This window comes from Pelmatolapia mariae, linkage group LG22 (genome assembly GCF_036321145.2).
Source record: "Pelmatolapia mariae isolate MD_Pm_ZW linkage group LG22, Pm_UMD_F_2, whole genome shotgun sequence".
Taxonomy (NCBI): Eukaryota; Metazoa; Chordata; class Actinopteri; order Cichliformes; family Cichlidae; genus Pelmatolapia; species Pelmatolapia mariae.
This window is the reverse complement of record NC_086245.2, coordinates 13,136,472-13,157,772: the sequence shown is the minus strand read 5'-3', so window position 1 is coordinate 13,157,772 and position 21,301 is coordinate 13,136,472. Positions and strand designations below refer to the sequence as shown.

The window sequence follows — 21,301 nt, the reverse complement described above, 5'->3', positions numbered from 1 at the left end:
GCAGCTGGAAACCCCTCCTCCTGTTTGGTGCTGCACTGCACTTGTGGCTCTCAAATTTAATGCAAAAGCAGATTAATCCAGAGTCAGTACTTGAAGTGCAATTATATTCAACCCATATTTTCAGCTGCTAAAATAATTACACCTCAGTGTTTAAGCAGAGTATTGTTCACCTTTCTGTTAGATCATTTCGCATTGATTTCTGCATATTCCTTGGCAATTGCATTTTGTATTCCCATTACCATGAGATGGTTTCAGTCGATTTGAGTTGTCTGCGCTGTTAGAGACTGACTCAGTGCCAGACCTACATGGAGGTCGTCTCATCCATCAGCTTTGTTTATTTGTCTAAATTTGGTCTGGATTCAGTGCTCTGCAGTGGATGGATGGATGGATGGATGGACAGAAGAAAGAAAGAGAGAGAAAAAGAAAGGGAGTGAGAGATGCAGACAGGAGATAACTACGACAGAGAGAAATGCGATTGAGGGAGATGGACAAAGAGAGTGAGAGATGGATTAGCATGTCAGAGACTCCCTACATAACATTACTCTTGTTAAGTGTGCAATAGCTCATCGATCAGGCTTCTACCGCCCGCATGCAGGGCTCTTCCCTCCATTTCCCTTCCCGTAATCCATAATATCATCTCAGACCAGAACTGCATGGCGTGCTGCAGAAGCCCTCTATGGAAGTCTAAGCAAGCGCTGATCAATAGCCATTGAGCATGTGTAGCAGATGCAGGATGAGAAGCAAGCTGTTGTTGACATCCTTCTCCCTATGCTCATCCCACTCAAAGAGATGAGCTATACAGTATGGATCGGAAGAGTGAAAACTGGACTGTGCCTGTCACTTCTAAACTCAGTGAATCTCTCCCCTCTGTCTCTTTCTGTCACCATCTCCTCTTGTCTCGTTGTCTGTCTATGACACTGTATCTGTCCTTCCATCTATCTCCCTTTCCTCTTTGTGTCGCTCTCTGCCATGCCTTCCTCTCAGCGCCGGCTCCATTTATTGGGCCGTGTCATTGAGCCATGTGTGCCGTCCCTGTCAGCAAAACGCCTGGCAGACTGTCTTCATTTCCATGCTGAAGGATGCAAGGCCAGCATGGCAGTTGTGAGAGCTATCGACTGGGATCTGTCAAAGCCCTCCCTGTAGGAAAGCTGTTGCCGCCTGCCTTCTAGGTTGGCAGCCATTCTCAGGCTGTCTGTTTGACTCTGACAATGGCGACGTATATGCAGCACTGCTATAGTTTTGTTCTGTGACCCTGCTTGTCCTATCCACCTGTCATATGTTTTTCTAGCATCCTTTTATCTCTCTCCAGAATGGCGTCCCTTTCTAACGCCTTCTGTTTCCCTCTGTGCCTTTCTATGTCTCTTATTCTCTCTCCCTCCCACTCTTATTCTTTCTCTTCCCCATAAGACACAGCCTCCTCAGTCTGGGCAGACAGGTCAAGCTGGCTGAAGGGAATCAGACAGTTGTTGATCCAATTAGAGATCCCCTCGAGCAGCATCAGAGTAGAGTAGAATTCCAATAAAATACTGTCCTCTTTCTGCCTTTTCCATGTTCTCCCCTAACATGTCCTTGCAGTAAAACACGGTGAGCCTTCCTGAGACTTTTCTGAGACCCGTAGGAACCTTTAGCTAAAGTTGTCATTGAGAAGTCGAACGCTTGCTTTCACTGAATCTTTTCAGGCTGACATATTTTGGTACAAGTGGCTGAACAGTTCCCTCTGTTTGCCCTCTTTATTGCTTTGGACACTCTGAGAGCAAAGCAAGGCCGGCCCAGTTTGACTCCAAACCCTTCTTAGAGGCCTCTTTTGTAACTGTCTTGATGCTGAAAAGCTGGCTGTTTCACTGAGCAAAACCTTTCACACACCCCCTCTGCAACTATGGAGCATTCCTGCATTGATTTCACCATTCAGGCCAAACAGATGTACAGTCCAATTCAGAGCACCAAATGAATGTACAACAGGCCGAAATTGACGTGTTATAATACATGTACTGATTTGCATTCATAGATCAAGATGTTTTTCAGCTGGCTTTTCAAGCCATCCGGAGCGCACGAGCGCTCTTTGTCTCTAGATAGAGAAAAAAGCCACTGCGCTTGTCTGCAGCCAAAGAGCTGATTTCGACCAGATGCAGTCCCGTAGGAAACAACTGTAACAGCAATAATTGCTTATGAACATAGCGCTAATAAGTGAAAATTTCAACAAGCTTTCATTTAGATTTCTATTGTCGCTGTTATTTACACGAGTGCATTTCCATGCCTCTGCTGGTTCGTTTTGTTGGTTGGTAATGCGTCTATTGATGCGCAGAATGCCATGACTATCTTTTCAGAGCCAAATGCACATTGAGGAGCATGATTGAGCCAAGGCTATGATCAAATGAGGCTGGCAGCACAGGCATCTTATTCTCACTAAATTGCTCCCCTTTCATGTGCGTGCATGAGTGTGGTCGGTCTTGGTGCGCATATTTCAAAGCCCATAATGCATGTGCGCATGTCCACAGCCACCCCTCGTTAACGTGTTTACCAGTTCCTACAGCAACCCACATAAAAAACAATTAGGGGTTCCCACGGAGCACCTTGTTAGCGGCAGTTGTTGACCTCTGACCAAAACTACTTCGTCTTTTTCCCATGATGTCGAATCATTAAAGGGGCAGTAAATTAGTTCATAGCAGTTTTTTTAAGAAGCCCTCCGAAAACACATATTCCGGAGCCAAAGTGAATTAGGCATTACTTGAAGCTTTTACCTTAAAGACGCAGGATCAGCAAGCTGGAACGTAGTCGGTGGCCCAGTTTGTTCTGGGCCGTGCCAGGGATGACGCCGTGTGGCGAGAGGTCTAGAAGGGTTTATAGCCTGGCACTGGCTTCCATTCTGCGTATGTGTCTTTGGCTATTTCTGTGTGTTTTCAAAGGTTATAGCAAAGAGATTTTAAGGGCAGGAGGAGGGTGTGTGTTTCAGGGCTACAGAAGGGTGAGTGTGTTCAAAGGGAGGGCGGGGTGGTGCGAGGCTGTTGATCTTGGGCTTGAGTCTTAAACAAATGGGCTAGTTCGCTGTGGGAACTGGGGATGTAGTCACTGGGGGAACGTCAGCGTGCTCTGTGTCAGATTCTCCAAATTTCTCCAATAGCTAATTATCTCCCACAGCGCCAAAGGAGAGGTTTGGAGGAGCTTTTGTTGTTTTTCTCCTGTAGTGTCTCTCGCGCTCTCCCTTCCCTGCTACTTTTTCTTTGGCTGACTGAAAAGTTTGGTGCTGTAGTGGACCCTAAAGGCACAGAAACACAGTTAATTTTTTTTGCTGTTTTTCCAGAGTTTGTTTGCATGTATTTAGCCCCATAGTACCCCTTTAGCCACATAAATGCAGACACACGTCCGTAAGCTCCACAGCCTTCATCTCATTTGCATCTCAGACATCTCCTGTAACTAACAAAAACATATTTTCAGCAGCAACATTCCTGGCATGAGAGAAAATTAAATGCAAAAGCAAATCATCTGATTAGCTCATTAACACCTCGGCCTTTCCTTTTTTTTTATCAATTTATCGCCTGACAAAGTCGCTTGTCATGAGCTCACTTAACTTCAGGTTGTTTCATGGCTGTCACTGCCTTGTCAGTCTAGACAGAAGCTTTTTCTCTCCTGTCTTGTGATGCTGCATTATTATCAGGACCCAAAGCACCTCTAACATCTGGGAGTAGAGATTAAAGCATCAACAATTCTCTCGGTGTCATCTCTGACATGGCGTGATGAAAGGTCCCTTTGCTCAGCCTCCTGCAGACAGCCCCCATCATTGGCCAGTGTCGTCACAAAGCCTCCGTGTCACAAGCTGCCAGGCCTGTAATGTGAATGCGTTGACAGGAGAGCCGTCAGCTCTCTCCTAAGCCACCAGGTGCAGAGCAGCATCGGTTCAGTGTTTGGACAAACTTGTTGGCTCTGTGTGTACTGTACTTTTGCTGAACTGTACAACTCTCCCAGGGAGCGAGTGTTTGATCCTGGTTTAGGTTCACACTCTAATTCTCTTGGTCAGCCATTTCCCTTATCTCTTTCACCATCTTCTCCTTTTGTTGTTTCATGTTCTTTACGCTTTCTGTACTCCTGTGTTTCTGCTTGTTTATACAACTGTCTCCCTTCCCCTGTTTCATCTCCCCAGTCTGTGTCTTAAGAGATTCCGATCTCGCTGACGCTGACTGAAAAGGGGACGGACACTGTGAAGACCCCCAGATCCCCAGCCAAGAGAGCCACTCATTTCTCATGCTTTTTTTTTCCCTACTCTTTCTTCTTCTCTCCAGATTGACTGTCTTCAGATTTGCTTTTCCTCTCTGCACTATCTCATCAGGAAAGTCATCTGCCTGAACCAAGTTTTGCCTCTTTAGGTGCTCACCTGCAGCACGAGTGTGGGAAACTGCCCTTTCACAAGTTATCTTTACACAGGCTTAGGTTATCGCAACACTTTCATTGACCTTTCATTGGTAATTATGCATACAAAAGGCTTTTGATGCAGATACAGCTTAGATGAGGTCGCTCTTCAGGGGGCTCTTTTCTTTTTTGTTTTTTAATGTGTATAATGACAGCTGTTTCATTTTCAAGCCATCCTTTATTTCTGCTGATGCCAGCTCTGAAGTTAGAGCATCTGTCAATCCTCTGTAACGGTTTCATCTCGGGGACCCTTAGCCTGCCCCTAGTGTTTGCACCAAGAACAGCACAGTAACGTCTATATCAGCCGTCTCTCAAACCATGCACCCCAGTGAGGTGCTCACGCTGATGGCTGCTGAGTGGAAAAAGACATAAAAATTTCAAATAAAAGAGGAGATGGCTGTTACAGTAAAACACGGAGGGATTATGCGTCAGGAACAGGAACGCCTTCTAGAAATAAGCTTTGGCTGACAGAGCGGTCCTGTGTTACCATCTCAGAGGTATTTACAAGAGCGATTACTGTGATTATTATTTCAACAATACCTTGCAATGCTCTTTCATAGGCTGCCAGCCTTTGCAAGGATAGGGAGGGCCTGCCAACATCACCGGACTGGGAATTTGTGTAGGAGCTCCATAGGAAGGCAGAGCGGAGGGAGGGGGAGGAGAGAGAGAAAGAGATGCAGTGGGAGAAGAAGAGACAAAGGACACAGTTCAAAAGGGCTTCTTTCTTTTTGGAAAGGTCGCACAATGCACTTCTGCTAACATGATTTTGTCCTTTTCTCTCTCTGCAGCTCCCACGGAGCCTTTGCTGTGCAAATTTGCCGACGGAGGGCAGAAGAAACGCCAAAGCCAGAGCAAGTACCCTCAGAATGGAAGGCCGTGGCACAGAGAAGGCGAGGTAAGATGTTACGCCAGTGTTTATTTTTCTCACTCGCAACTGGAAAGAAAAATCTTCCACAGGGTTTTGGTGTAGCACAATTCATGAAATAGTAAATCACATAAAGATTTCTTCAGCAAATGCCACTCTTTACATATACCTCCTTTAGGTTTGCTGGTGATTTAAACTATACTTTTATCTCACTTGGAAGCTAAATTCACAGATAAAATAGCAATAAAACTGAGTAAATGTGCTAAAAACAATATAAGCTGCTACTCGGATGAGTTGACAAAATAACACCGCTCACTTACACTCCACTAACTACTGTAGCACCACATCTTTAGATGACCATCTGAGGTAATGGTATTTCTAAGAAATGGCTCCACCCTGCTCACAAGGCATCAGAAGAAGTTGGCTACAACATCTTGCAGTATGTAAAGTATTACCGCCTGCCATTTGTATTTACTATCATGTATGGAGATGTTTAAAAAAAAAAAAGAAAAGAAAAATAGCCCACATATCGATCAAACTGTCTCCAGATGTATATGTGCTGTCATGTAAATTGCATCTCAAGCCTCACTGAGCGCATATATTTCCACCATACAGCAGAATGCTGGGAAACCTGAAACTGGAAACGATATGGTAACATGTAGAGATGAGGTTAAAATCTTTTCTTAGACTACCAACAGGATATACTGGAAAGGACGACCAGAGGAGACAAATACGCGACTGCTTTAGACGGGACTATATAGAAGAGAGAGAATGCACACACACACATGCAGCTGCACATGCTCAGTCTGACGATTGTGCTGAAACTGCAAGTTACAGGAGACGAGGAAAGATGGAATGTTTGTCCTTCAAGAAAAACTCATGCTCTCCATACGTCTTAGTGTGTGCTGCAGACGCAGTTTGTGAGTATGTGTGAAGAAGTAGGTGGAGGATACAGTTTCATCTCTCATCCAAGTGACTTCTTCAGCTCAGATTCATGATTGTCAGAAGATTGCCTCCTCCTCTTTTTAGCGATGGTTGCTCCCTTTCCACATTCAAATGGCCTCCTTTACTCCCCGCTCAAACTAGGAGCCATACCTGCCCAGGATGTGTGCACATCTTCATCATTGAAGGAATAGCCACTGGCCTGTAAGTGGATGAGGTAGCTGTTCTGTGTTTTGCCATGACTACATCTTTCACTGTGTTACAAAGCTTGAATTGCAGCCATTCTCCAACTCTCTGTGAACAATTATCATGGCCATCGACCAATGGTCATGACAACAATCATGAAACTGAGCTCATGGCTCACTGTCAGTCAATGGTGCTACTTTTGGTGGTTATGCAACTGAACTGTTTATAAGGTTGAGGAAAGCTGCAGTCAGCTGAGAATGAAGAAGTCGGTTGGACGAGTGAGGAAACGTTCCTCCCACTGAAAACACTTCATCTAGATGAACAGAATCAACTTTCCGGGATTTCCTTCACTGAATTATTGAGCATGCATCAAGACGTAGGTGGAGTATTCTCTACACAGGCTCTGTGTGTGTGTGTGTGTGTGTGTGTTTGTGTCTGTCCATCACATGTTCAGCAGACCTAACACCTATAAACCAATGAAGCGTGTTTCACCTAAATCACATTGCTACATCCCCTCAGGCCCACACATTGACAGGTTGGCAGGGTCAGCTCGGTTGACTTAAGGTAAAGTGAGATGACTGTGTATGTGGGAGTGATCAGATGCTTCCTTTTAAAGGAGACGGATGCAGCCTAAATAGACACAAACATTTATTCATTTTGCCATAATGCATTCTTTGCATTACATACAGTGCACACACTTGACCTTCAACGTGATATATTAGCCTGTAAAATATGTTTACTAATTCGCTTTTACCAGGTCCTTGGATTTCTCTGTTATTATTATTGTGCCTTAATTGCTACACTACTAAAGTACAACACTAAAAATGAAAATTTTGGACAAATATGTTTCTAATTAGTGTAAGGTTTTTAGCAGATTGGGTTTTCAGCGTATCTCAGGGCTTTTTAAACAAGAATAAACTTGAGGGAAAAAGGAAAAACTAGAGACTCAGAGTTTCTTAAGAATTCTCAGTTCAGCCAGAGGCTGAGCTAAAAGCTCATAAGAAGAATATTTACTTAGTTTTCTGTCCTTCAGATTCAATTCAAAAAAGATGCTGTAAGTGTCTCAGCATGAAACTTTCACTATTTTCGTCCCGTACCTTCCTTTGCATCATAACCCTCTCCTCCCCTCCGCAATCCACAAAAATTGAGGTATAAATGTGGGTTTAGGGAGACTTGAGCTTCGGTTTACTTTACTTGTTATTGTTTTAAAGCTGCTCATCAAATTTATGTGTTTGAACATAATTTCACTCCAACAGATTTCCCAGAACCCTGTACCAAGAAAATAAGTTCTGCAGATTTACACCCACTGCATGCATCCAATATTAAAGCCTCTTGAGAATAAATAATTGGTTTTTGTATTGATTCATCTCCAGTTTTTTGTGAACTGCATTTTTCTGTGTACATTCTGTGGCATTTAAAGGCACCTTTGTGCTTTATTTTATTTTCTGTCAAACTTTAAGTTTGGAAATCTTAGAAATGCCACCCTGTTTTATCAGTTTCTGAAAAAGACTTGAGAAATGAGAGCAAATTTAAAAAAAATATCTTCTTGTATCGTCTCAAAGCATAATAGCGTAATTAGTGTTTCTATTTTAAGTTCAGACCGGCTAAAAACGTATTTGAGAATGAGGTGGTTTAATATGAAAACGACTGTTTGGTATGTAAAGACGACATCATATAGAGGTTAAACAGCAACATGATGCAGACTGCTGACCTAACATTCGCTTTGATACATTATGCTGATGTTGAGCGCTAATAATAGACCTTTGTGCTTACATCTGGTAAGAATAGGCATCTATATAATCTTGACTTTGCTATACAGTGTTGCTTACAGATTTGGGAGACAGAGGCGGCAGACTTATCATCATTCATGGCAGGTCTTAGGTCGAGGAAAGGGTATGCTGCTGTATGGGCTCTGTTTCACATCTGTGTCTTTGCTGAGCTCCCTTGGGATGCCAGCAACAGCCAGAGTTAGGTGACCTTACAGTTTTCTTAAGAAAATCTGTTCTTCTCTACAGACTGCATTTACACGTGGGTCACGTCCTGTCCAATGTTTGGGTGATTACTCAAGGCATTATACGGTGCTCGTTACTTTTCTTAAAAATAATGCTGTTTGTTACTTGATTATTTCCGAGAGAAAGTCATTAGTTATACTACTTGTAACGTTACTTTCTTATTACTTCACAGCGTTACCCAGAATGTACTGTCACATAGTTACAAGTTGTTTTTAAACCTTAGGCTACAGTTCCACATGCAGACGAAAATCCCTGTATTATTGAGGGCACACATGTGATCTTCCTTTTAGTGTTCACATATGAACGTAAAGCAAAGTTGAAAACCAGCCTAAAGGGACTTCAAAGCAATTGCCACATTGATTCTTCTTTAGAAACTTATACAGGTAGAAATGGAGGCTACAGTGCTACATGCTTGACTGCCTTTGTTACCAGTTGAAGTTCAGGCTCTGGCTGCTGGACTGGAGTCTGCAAACACTCAGCTTTAACATCACTCTGGGCTCTTTGCTAGTTTTTTTGTCAGCATGCTGTCTGTGCAGACGTTTGCAAAGAGCACGTGTTGTGTTAGCAGTATAATGCAGTTGTTTCTGTTGTTAGTGAAGTCTGCACTCTACCACCGTGCTCTTGTCTTTTCCTGTAGTATTTCCAGTCCTCAAAAGCTGTACATCCCTCCACCGTTTTCTTCCTCCCTGCACCCAAACCGAAATCAACTGAAGGAAAACAAACAGCTTTGATAGAAGAAATTTGTAATGAACCTTTGTTTAGTACAGTAATTCCGGTAAATGACTGCATTACTGAAGAACTGTAATGTGATTACAGTAATGCATTACTTTGGAAAGCATTACAGCCAACATTGATCACAATGCAACTCAGATCACCTGCAGATAAAGTCTGGTTGATCTAAAACTGTGATACTGCATTCTGCGTACATTTACACTTAGAATAAAGTGGATGGCCCTTAGAAGCATGTGTGTGCCTCTGTGTGGTCATTGATCAGCTGTGGGCAGGGGAGATGGGAGATGGCCATCACATGTTAGTCTGTTTATCAGAACTGAGGCCATTCCTCACTCCGCTCCCTGTGGCAGACAGATGAAGCGAAGCAACAGCCTACGCCATCCATTACTGTCTCTTCCGACATGTCTCTCTACCTTCTCCTTCTACAGTATAGATCTCACTCTACCGACATCTTTAGCTTTCCATCACTCTTCCCCCTTTTCCTCCACCCATATTTAAACACTCCCTCCTCACAGCTTCTTTCTCTTCCATTTTGTCTACTGTCTCCTCTTCCCGTGTTTGAAGTCTTCCCAGATCCCACAGCAACATATGGAGAGAGAAAGAGCAAGTGACTCACTGAGACTAAGAGAGAGAAAGAGAGAGGGAACACATTGCATGATCAGTCAGGAGTTACAAGGGGTTGAGTGCTGCAGGGTGGCTGGTGGTGAGGATTGAGAAATATATGACAGATTTTCTTGTAAACTACCCAAAGTGGGAGTCTAGAAAGTGCTGTCTCTCGCTGTCTCATGCTGACAAACATATTAGTCACTGCATTTTTTTCTTCCACCACACATTCACGCGCAGACACAGACCCTAGCGCCATGGGTGCTCATTCTTCTCTCTCTGTCTCTCTCTCTTCACATCCTAACTCTTTTACACCAACACACACTCCTACACACACACACAAAAACTTTCAAAGTCACACTTCTCAAGCACCTACTCTAGGGGAATGAGTGTGGATGAAAAAAAAACATCCGGCTTTCCAGTCTGTGTGAAAGCCTGACAGATGTCCCTGTGTGTGTTTGTGTGTGTAGCCACGAGGCAGAAGAAGCAAATGTGTGTATAGCAGGCAAAAAATGAAGGGAGGGAGCGGGTCAGTGTGTGTGTGTGCGTGTGTGAGGACACAGAGACGATGACTCGACTTGGTTTTCCTGTGGTTTTTGGAAGGGGTTGGCGGGTCATCCTTGGGGCACGGAGTGGGGATGTGGAGCTGTTTTCATGAACACCAAAAAACGTTGGGAGAATCGAGTCGAAGCTGCCCTTACTCCTATGTAGTACACAGCAAGAGATTTATCAGATGAGCCGGGTCCTAATTACGAGAAATATTCAGCTCGGTTTAGGCAAAGGAGCTGCCTGCAGATGCCTGCAGAAGGAAGTTCACATGGTCTCACACTTTTATCTGCACTGCTCCATATCCATGCTCTTGGACAGATTTTGTACTAGAAAGCTGGCAGGGTAAAGACTGGCTAATGTATGCCAGACATTTTCATTCTTTTGTGCAGGGTAATGTCTAGAAAGCCTCAGGGTTGTGGTGCATCTTTGAAAACGGCTTTCAAAATATGATTTAAACACAAGAAAATAAACACAACTGTTGATGCTATTGAGCTGTCTTTTATTAGACTAAAATTTAACTTAGATCATGTTTTTTTTAGCTGCTCCACCTTCTTGTTGTTGTTGAGAGTTAAAAAGTTGTGAACTTTTTCAGCTTCTGAAGGGTGCCCGGATGTCAGAATAAGTATGAAACCCACTTCTGTAACAGGAAAGAACAGGTGACGTCTTTAAAACCGCTAGTGTAGGCTGTCCTCACATTTTTAACTCTGTTAAACACAATTTTGCATACATGCATTTTCATACATAATATGCTAAAAAAAAGCTGCTTTATTGCCATGATAAAATGCATTCACATTTTCACTGAGACTACATTAGTATAATTCATTTTGTAAACCCCAGAGCACAGTTGAAATGATATTAATGCAAAATAATTCTTCACAACTTGCTAAACTTGATAACTTGAATTAATGATTGACTACAAAAAGAAACAACTGAGTCATACTCTATGGCTTTTTCATGAGTTTGGAGCCATCTGTCACTGTGCTACATTTTGGGATTTTACTGTGGGTACAGTAGGGCATATTTATCGTTTTACATTTACATAGAGGGGAGAACATATTCTAGTGGAAAATACATGGTACAGTAAGTCTTATTTACTGCATAAGCATGAAAAATTCACATAAACGGCCACTCAGTCTTTGAAAGTCAGGTCTGTTCATGGGAGCTTCTATCAGGGCCAAGCTTTGTTCACGGGGTCTGTACAGCATTAAAGTCAAGTTTTTTTCTGCAGTCTTGGATCAAGCTAAGACGGATACACAGTCTGTCTGTGTCTTTTCCTTTCCTCTCATTTTGACGGAGCCAAAAGCTAACTGCATCAGTAATCAGTCACTGGCTATGCAGGGTCCTCCGGTCAGGAGCTTCTCTGCTGTGGAATTCATCAACACGCGGAACCAAGGGCAGCACTTAGGGGAGTTATCAGCCTCACCGAGACAGCTGGCCATGTCTGCCGCTGCTATTAGCGAGCATGGGAACACACACTCGCGCACGCAAACATGCTGACAGGCGTGCAATGCAACTCTCTTGATCTTGGATTTCATGTAAAGGGAGAGTATAAATACATGCACACAGACCTTTGCATGTATGGATTTGCAGAAAGAGATGTTCACAGATGCAAAAACCAAATTTAAAGTAGAAAATAATTACAAAGCACATGGACTGAGTGGCTGCATTCAGCCTTTACAGCTTGGTATAAAACGTCTCTGAAAGCCTTTTACAACCAGTTGTGCAAATGCACAAAATTAGACACAAAGGCCCGTCCATGCCTGGATCCCTACACATCCCTAGTTTAAGCAAGGACATTGTCATTTGGTGGAGAGTCTGTGTTTATGCTCACTCTCGAGGGCTCGGTCCAGGCTCACTGATCCCCTTGGACCTCTGAGCCACTATTCCCTTAACTGTATAGCTCAGTGTAGGTAGCCCTCTGGGGGAACAAGGGCAAAAGACTTACAGGAAGATGGGAGGGGTAGATTAAGAGATGAGGGGAGTGAGGAACGGAGAGAGAAAGGAGAACACAAGATGTTGAAGAAGAAAAGGAGTGGGAGGGAGGGCAAAGTGAGGGAAAGGAAGGGCAAAAAATAGTGTGTGTGGGTAAATGTGTAGTGTGGGCATGTGTGTATGCTGATGAAATCTGCCATCCTCAGCAGCCTCCCGTTAAAAGAAATCGGATTAGCTCTCCTCGGGGAGAGAACCTTCAGGAATGCAGATGAAGGATTGCGGCACACAGGTTTCTCTCCTGGACTCTAAAAAAGGGCCTCACACAATCACACGCACACGCACACACACACTCATGGATAGGTTTGCTCTCACACGCTTACCTAGACACATGTACACACACCATCACAACAAGGAACTCAGTTTTCCACTCATTCCCTTTTCTCTCCAAAGGCCATTTCTTTATCTCCTCTCATTCATAAAAACACGATGATACGTGGTTGAAATAGAAAAGCACGTCTTCGATACTAATTCACTTTGTCCTATTGACTAAGCTTTTCCCTCACATTGGCTTTGTCACTTGTCAGTTTTTCCACTTTGAAATGAGATGATTTAGATTTGATTTCATTTGTTTTGGACAAAAACAATCAGGATCTTAATCAAGTTATTCTTCAAGTACAATAAATGTACAGCAAATTATCTTGGTCACAATAGTGCAGGAATATATCAACAGCATTGCCTTTGACGTACAGGTGACATACAAGTAGCCCGTACGGGGAAAACACTGTGATTTAGAGGTAGCAGAAGTGGTTAAATGTACAGAAAATTAGTCTGTGACCTTCTTGAATACTTAGCTGGACAAAGACATGATTTATATAGTTTTGCCTCTGTGCATCACCACAGTGAACGTGAAATCAAACAATTGTAACGCAATTGAAGGGCAAACTTTCAACTTTACATCAAGGAATTTCACAAAAATTTTGCATGGACTGTTTAGGAATTACAGCATGACACATGTATGCTTTGGATTCGGCGGTTTCTCTCCTTGTCTGTATTTTTCCATATTGGTTTCATCTGTCCAAAGAATTTTTCCACAACTGTGCAGCCTCTTTTAGATGTTTTTTTGGCTAATCTGGCCTTCCTGTTCTTGAGCGTAATCAGTGGCTTGTTGTAAACTCTCTGCATTTACATTTGTGTTGATTGTAGACCTTGACAAAAAATACACCTATCACCTTGAGTGTTCTTGACTTGGTTAGATGTTTGATGTTGTTTTTCCTCAGCTATGGAAGTGCCTCTGTCATCATACACTTTGTTGTGTGGTCTTTCAGGCCTTTTGCTCTGGCCAAGTGCATTCCTTCTTTTTAAGAAAGTACCAGACTGTTGATTGGCCACTCCTAATGTTTCTGCTGTCTGTCTGATAGATTCATTGTAGTTTTTGATTATGAGGATGGCCTCGCTCAACTTCAAATATTATGTCTGCTTCATTTGTTATTGAATAATAACAGAGTAAGCCTCATGTGGCCATGAAAACTGCGTTTATGCAACATCTTTGTAAGATCCCTTGAATTAAAGTTCAAAGTCTGCACTTAAGTCCTATATAATTAAATAATTGTGGTGGTCTAAAAAGTGAAAACTACAAAAATTATATTTTTGTCCAACAAATTATGGATCTAACTGTATTTCACCGAAGTACATTCGATCAGCAAAGCCATCAGTGTCCGACTTGCGACAACATATAAACATATAAATAAGAGACACTTTAAAAGGGTTACATGCAGCTTGAAATCCTGTCACTAAATTCATGGAAGAACATCTTTTGTAAAAAGAAGGAGAAGACATCGATCAAACTGTTTTCCAGCCACAATCTTCTCTTTGGCTTTGTTTAGGTCATTATTGAAAAGTAGGCTTAAAACAAAAGTGTTGACCATTTCTTTCTGTGTGTTTTGCTGCTTCATTGCAAATCGCCATTCTTCATTTTTGTCTGTCAGTAAATATCAGAAACTGGCTTCTCACTTAGAGTGAGAGTGATTGCTTTTGTTGCCTTCTCCTTTTTACTACAGCAGATGACACTACATTGTCACACTGAAAAAACTGATATAAAAGGTGGTAATGTAGGACAAGTTGTCACATTTCCTTTTGCTTCAGCATTTTAATATTATTTCCCATACTGTATGTAATCTTGATAGGCCGTATAATTTGTTGTTGTTTTTTCTCTTTCAGACTGGCATGGCGTTAACATATGATCCTGCTGCAATGCAGAATGGGTAAGACTTGATCTATCCTTGGCACCAGCTAATACACTCGCCTCCTGGCTCATAGAACCCCAGTCGATACTACTGTCATACACAAAGATTAATGTAGTGTCTGCACTTTGTTACTGTTTGATTAAGGAAATCTATATGGAGTTCAGATATCGGTTTTCACTGGTGAGGTCGGGTGAGAAATGGCGAAGGGGCACTGAGTGAGAGTGAGTGTGTGTGTGTGTGTGTGTGTGTGTGTGTGTGTGTGTGTGTGTGTGTGTGTGTGTGTGTGTGTGTGTGTCTTTGGGTACTCAGATATGTGTGTTTTTGTGTCTTCATGTCATGGTGCTGTGGAAATAAATGACCCGGCATCGTGTTTTATTTTTCCCCACGGTGCTGAGACAGGAAGGAGAATGCTGAGGCTCCCCTTTATCTCCCTCTGTCCTCAGTCATTCACAGGAAGCGCCTCACTCCCACTTCCTAAACCACTTATCCTCCAGTGAGTCAGTCTCAACCAAAACACAACACTGGATGAATAGCATCACTCATTACATACGCCCTGCAATGTAAAAGCCTACTTCAGTACAAATCCTTCAACTTATGATCCCAAAGATACAAAACTGCGAGAGAAAGAGAAAAATGTGTCACTCTCAGCACCTTGAACCAGATTTTTTGGGGGGCGATAAAAACACTATACATAAATAATCATTCTCTAGAAAAGAAGACAAATAACGTAAAACTTGTCAAATGTTAAATAAAGAAAACTTACAAAAACGTAATGCATACTTTAAAAAAATGTTACTTTACATTTCTTACAGGTACATAAAGAGTTCAAATTCAAATTGGTGAATTTAGTACTGTATATAATTATAATGCAAATTACCCATAATTAATGCATATATATGTTATTGAGGGACTTAATTTACATGTCCTCCTCAGTGTTAACATTTGCATAAAATGTAACTGTATACTTTCAGAAACCAAAAGCAAAAAGACGTTTAGAAAAACTGAAACACTGCACACGATCCCAGCATTGGGTGAAAACTAATGTAGCTCCTTCCTTTGTCAGAAACTGACCTTTTATATTTAATCAAGCTGCCAAAGTTTCCAAACTACTAAGCAAACTACACAACATCACTTTTGTGTGTCATTCACATTCATTGAAATCATTTTACATTTTGCACAACCTGAGATAAATAATAAAACAATGAAAACTCTGCTGGTGTTTGACTCACATTTTCACAACACCAGACCGTTAAAGTTAAACTATAACGTAGTCGGCGTTGATGCTGTATGTAGTGATTTCAAGGCTCGTTACAGAATTAGTGTTGGCCTGTCCTTGGCCAGTATTATGATTTTCACCAATTGTTGCTGAGACTGTTGGACATCCCGCTTAACCTCCCAGGGGATCTCGGTGAGATTCAGCACCTTTAGATGTTCAGCATTAAAATAAAGTCTTTCAATTACACAAAGAAGGTCTCCAAGTACACGGAAAAAGATAACACTGGGATATAGTCAAGGAAGAGTGCACTCAGCCAGACTTGGTCCACGCATCGGTAATCCGTTGCAGATATGGCCGTCCATCAGCTGTCCAGCTTATTATTATTGTTCTATTAAGTAAATTCCAGTATGAGAACTAAGCCAAATATTCAGAAGTTGAAACTAAAGTTTTAGCAAGCAGACCAAAAGATACCACACCATGAGAAGAGTGACACATCAAGCTTGCCTCACTGAGAAATAGAAAAGCAACACAGACGGAATTTATAAATGATGAATACAAGGCTGTTTAATAGCAGTTTGAAGAGGATGAAGAGGGAAACAAGGCCAAGTTGTGAATGAGCATATACCATATATCTTACCACGGAGAATGGACAAGTTCATTTTACTGATGGATTCATTTTTATGTAAGGCAGTAGGAGAATATTCCTTGCATCAGACATACAGTCAACAATGCAGTGGACGTAATCAAGTCAGAGGATGTTTGTCTGCTCCGGAGTTGGACGCCTGTACTAAACGAACCACACCCCGTCCACTTAGAAGCTGCAGTCCTTTCTGTAGACATATGCACACCCTCTGGTTTCCAGCTGTGTGGAGAAGGGTAATGACTCCCAGTACACCTCGAAGCTTTGAAGAAATTACTTTTTAGGCCAATCAAGCAGTACTGACTGTCATGGACTTCCCTCTATAGTCACCTGACCTCAGCCCTCCTGAGCATTAAGTCTAAGCGCAACTGAATTTAGGTTCCTGTTTGCGCAGCCTTGAGGAGTCCCTGCTGCTCACTTACAAGTGTCATTAATGCAAGATTTGAGGCATACCAAATATCCTGTATTACTCAATATTCTCTAAGTCTTGTACATTTTTCAGATGTTTCTATTAAAGTCGTTTAATAGCCTCGTAACATGGAACCTCCTAATGCAAATAAACTAGGTATTCTGTCTACTGTTAGTTACTCAAATTTATTCCTCTGTTCCTTTTTCCTTTCGGCTCAGGTTCTACTCCTCGCCTTACAGCATCGCCACCAACCGCATGATCGCACAGACCTCCATCACGCCCTTCATCGCTGCTTCCCCCGTTTCCACATATCAGGTGGGCCATAATGCACTGGAATATGGGTAGATTCTGTGTGTATGTATATGAGAGTATACTTTGTGTATTTTGTGATCTTTGGGTTGGAAAAGAGGGGGTGGGCTTCAAAACAGCATGAGGTTCTCGCTTCTTCCCTCATTGTTTCTTCGATGCTCCAGCTGTGCTTGATGACATCTGTTTCGTAGGCAGCAAACACACCAGGGATCAGAACAGAAGCGGCAAAGAAAAAGGGGGATTTTAAAAAGGCTGACAAGGTAGAAAAAAAGAAACGCACCCATCAAGAATGAAAGTATCTAGGAAAAAGAAACAGTTTCCTCTCTCCTGTAGTCCAAACCTCTTTTGTTCCCTCTCTCGATCTCTTTTTATTTTATTTCCCTAGCTTCAGCACCAGTCCTTCCACTTCCAGAGCGAACGTTTGCATTCCTCACTGCTGCGATCAGTGGAGTAATGCAACAGAACAGAGCGGGATCGTAAAAATTGGCCCTGTGATATGTCAGGAGCGCTAACTATTTTCCGTCACTGCGCATTTCATGCAACACCCTTTGCCGAATCTAAACATCAAGAGACGCTGCCACTGTGCCCTCTCGATCAGACACTATCGTTTAACATCGCCTCTGTTTGGTATGCAGAGACAGAAAGACGAGGATAGAGAGCAGGAGAAAGGAGATGAAGGATAGATAAGAAAATAGAAGAGACAGATGGAGAGAGAGAGAGAGAGAAAGAGTAGGTTTAGGTGATGGCGATGGCACGGCTGGGTGGGCAGAGGAGGGGTGTTGCTGAAGGTTGCAGCGCCCGTCTTTGAGGCACGCTTGATTAAAACTCTGGTCCAGTACCTGTGGTGGAGGGGCAGAGGAGAGAGAAGGAGGGAGAAAAGTGGGCCAGGGCGCGCCTCTAATCCGCTCTCGGAAGGCTTCCCAAATTGATTTATCAAAAACAATGGCCAGGCTTTTGAGGAATATTAATCCTCACAGTTTCAATATCGGGCAGCTCTGCCCGCCGCTTCCTGTAATATTGCCCTTCAGCCAGTCACGGCAGGAAGGTGAGTCCTTCATCTTCTGCTCAAGTACAAAGAGGCACGGGGAAAAAAGAAGGAGAAGACAAGCCAGGCAGATATATATGCAAGACAAAAGGAAATCACTTCCTTTTATGATGAAAAGTATTGCCTTTGTAATGAAAATCTCAAGGTGCGCAGAAATGACTGTATGTGTCATTCCTCCTTTTATGTTTGTGTCGCGTTGATATTTTGGAGCTTTTGATAGAATTGATTTATCAGATCTGCAAATGACCCATACCAACAGCGGTATTCTGGTGTTCTTTATGCTTGGCTCCTCAATAACGATTGGATTCATTTCCTGGAAAAAACGACTTTGATGATCCGCATGACAGGAGACAGTCCAGGCCAGATCACTACCAAGATTTCAACGAGTACCGCCAGCCAGCCGTGAGCCTGGTTTACATCACTGCTTATACAGACTGGCTCACTGGCTGACTAAATATGTGGCTGGCTGATAGGACATGGGGCTGGCAGGCTTACTAACTAGCTAACTGGCTGGCTGTTTGGGTTTACGTGTGACTGGTTGGAACGAGGGCCAGCTGGCTGACCATGAGGCTCGACAACTGACTTACTGGCTTTTTGGCCTGTTGGTTGACAGGCTCTTTTAAATTGTAATATAAGCTGTGAAGTTCAGCCAGAGGTAGGGAGCTTCTTAGGTTGTGCACATTTTACCCTTCACTCACAGTGAAACTAATGTTCATGTAGAATTACTCTACCTGCTGTAATTCTGAGCAACTCTGTAAAAGCTGTAATTTGGTGCTTTGGGGAAAAGCCAGCTCAGGTCGAGTCAGTTAACTCTAATCTTCAAAAGCAGTCATTTGGATCTCTTTATATTTTGTGTTACACTTAGCAACTTAGCACGTTTTCCCTCACGTTCTTTCCTGCCTGATAACAGATCAGTCTCTGGCTTTCTGGTTTATTTTTATCTGGGAGATGTCTGGGAGTGAAGTCCTGCTGAAGTTGTTAATGCTGTAACTCATCAGCCTTTTCTCAGAGCTTCAAACATTGCTGTTTTTTAACATCCCACAGATAAACCCATTTGTCATATTTCTGCTGTTAACTTGGACTGAACTACAGTCTTTTCACGAACCTAAGATGGTAGTGTTTGGTTCCAAAAGTAAAAAAACGAGTGAACACAACTATCTCACAGCTGGCAAACTGGGACTTCTCTCTCAGCATCCAAACAAAGCCAGAGGACGCATTATCAGAGCATTATAACATTTTCAGCTCTCAGGAAATGCATTACAACATTGCTGTACATTGCACTGTTTGAGACGTGCTTTTATCTCGTCTTCCTTCTCTCACCCCGACCGGTCGCAGCAGATGGCCGCCCCTCCCTGAGCCTGGTTCTGCCGGAGGTTTCTTCCTGTTAAAAGGGAGTTTTTCCTTCCCACTGTCGCCAAAGTGCTTGCTCATAGGGGGTCATATGATTGTTGGGTTTTTCTCATATGTATTACTGTAGGGTCTACCTTACAATATAAAGTGCCTTGAGGCAACTGTTATTGTGATTTGGTGCTGTATAAATAAAACTGAATTGAATTGAGAATAATCTAATAATATAAGAATTAGTGCACCGGCCTGAATCTGTTCAACACCTGAGGAGGCTGTAAAGATCTCACGTAAGGGCTTTGAAAGAAATTGAAAAGGAAGCTGAGATTATGAAGTTAATATGTTGGGGGTCTCTTTGTCTGTTTCTTTTCAGTAGATTGGACTAGCTTCCCATTGTGTTCACTGTGTTCTTATCGGTTTAGGTTTGGACTTTTTCATCTTTGGTTGCTTCAGATAAATTGTGAGTGAGCCTCCCTCACGTTAGTATGTAAGACTGCCATTTTTTATTTACCCAGCAAAGATTTCACCATGATTCTCTCACGATTTTTTCCTTAAGCCCAGTGTAAAGCCATCCTGTCTTGTTGAAATAATCACATGATGGTCATGCAATATCTTAGTTAGAAAATGCCGAAGACAAGTGATTAAATATAAGCTTTCTCTGTGTCTATCTGCTGTCCCATTCAGCTGGGGAGAACAAATATTGCCATGTATAAACAAGCAGACTTGGCACAGCGTTATAGAATATCAGGCTTGTTTAGGTATGGATCCAAATCACGCATTTGGGTTGGCTCAGAGGATTGATTGCTCTTACAGCAGATTATTCCATGTTTGTCTTTGTTTAATCTAATCATTTTACCAGGATCAGTGGCCAGTCTGTGTGTTTGTCTGCTACAAGCTGTCTAATTCCTCTCTCCAGCATAAAAGCTCTGTTTGTTCATCGTCCATTCCTCCGGTTTCTTTATAGTTTCCACTGTCACTGTTTCTCCATCTCTTTAACTTTTGAATCTACATTTGTAAATATGCATATCTGTCAATGTTTTTTTTCTCTGGTTGTAGCATTGAAGTTCTTTGTTCTGTTTTATGCTGAGATTAAAACAAAAATGCTTTTTGTATTTTGTGAGTCTTCTCTAGAGGTCTGTCCCTGACCTTTCACCCCTGCTCCAACAGCACTGGGCAGAGCTTTAATATTGTTATAATACAGAAAAAGACTCATTTTACGGGCTCAACGCACAATGTACTGCCGGCAATAATGAGAAGGCAGGAGGGAGATGTGCTGCCTCCAGACTTTCAGATTCTTCTAGTAATTCTTTGGCACAAATTAATCTGTGTAAAGTTCAGCCATTTTGGTGCATTAAAACCAGCACAATCATTTTAAGACTTACAGACTGAAGAGTATTTGAACATATTGGGACTATTTGAATAGCATTTATTGCATTATGTGGGATACATTTCAGCTGTTACTAAGACAAAGGAAAATTTTATATTGCCGCCAACATTTTACATTTTCTGTATTTCTCCTCAGGTCCAGAGTACGTGGATGCCTCATCAACAATATGTTATGCAACCTACAGTAAGTACTCCACCGTGTACCTGAAGTACTGCAGCTGCCCTTGAGTCCCCGCTGGGGATCCACCCTTTAGTTGAAAATCTGTGATGCGCATCCAGTCTGATCTGCTGTTAATCGAAGCTTTTTAAAGATTCGTATTTTTAAATTTATCCTGAAAATAGTTTACGACATGGAGACATTTTTATATTTAGCACAATGTGACTGACCAGAAAAAGATTCTGTTTGGAAAAACGTTTAAGCCACATTATTCTTCCGTTGCAGACTAAATGTTAAAGCAACTCAATTTCTAACATGCACTTGGCCACT

At 42.3% G+C, this 21,301-nt stretch overlaps 1 protein-coding gene across 4 annotated transcripts in view; it reads left to right on the top strand.

Annotated features, from left to right (window-relative positions):
• Positions 1–21,301, top strand: part of rbms3 (RNA binding motif, single stranded interacting protein) — a 297,035-nt gene that overhangs the window by 248,081 nt on the left and 27,653 nt on the right. For all 4 annotated transcript variants that reach the window (XM_065470606.1, XM_065470605.1, XM_065470603.1 and 1 more), the window contains 4 exons: positions 5,190–5,296; positions 14,440–14,483; positions 16,949–17,045; positions 20,951–20,998. In XM_065470606.1, coding sequence (XP_065326678.1) covers positions 5,190–5,296; positions 14,440–14,483; positions 16,949–17,045; positions 20,951–20,998 — 296 coding nt within the window. The remainder of the gene's footprint in view (positions 1–5,189; positions 5,297–14,439; positions 14,484–16,948; positions 17,046–20,950; positions 20,999–21,301) is intronic.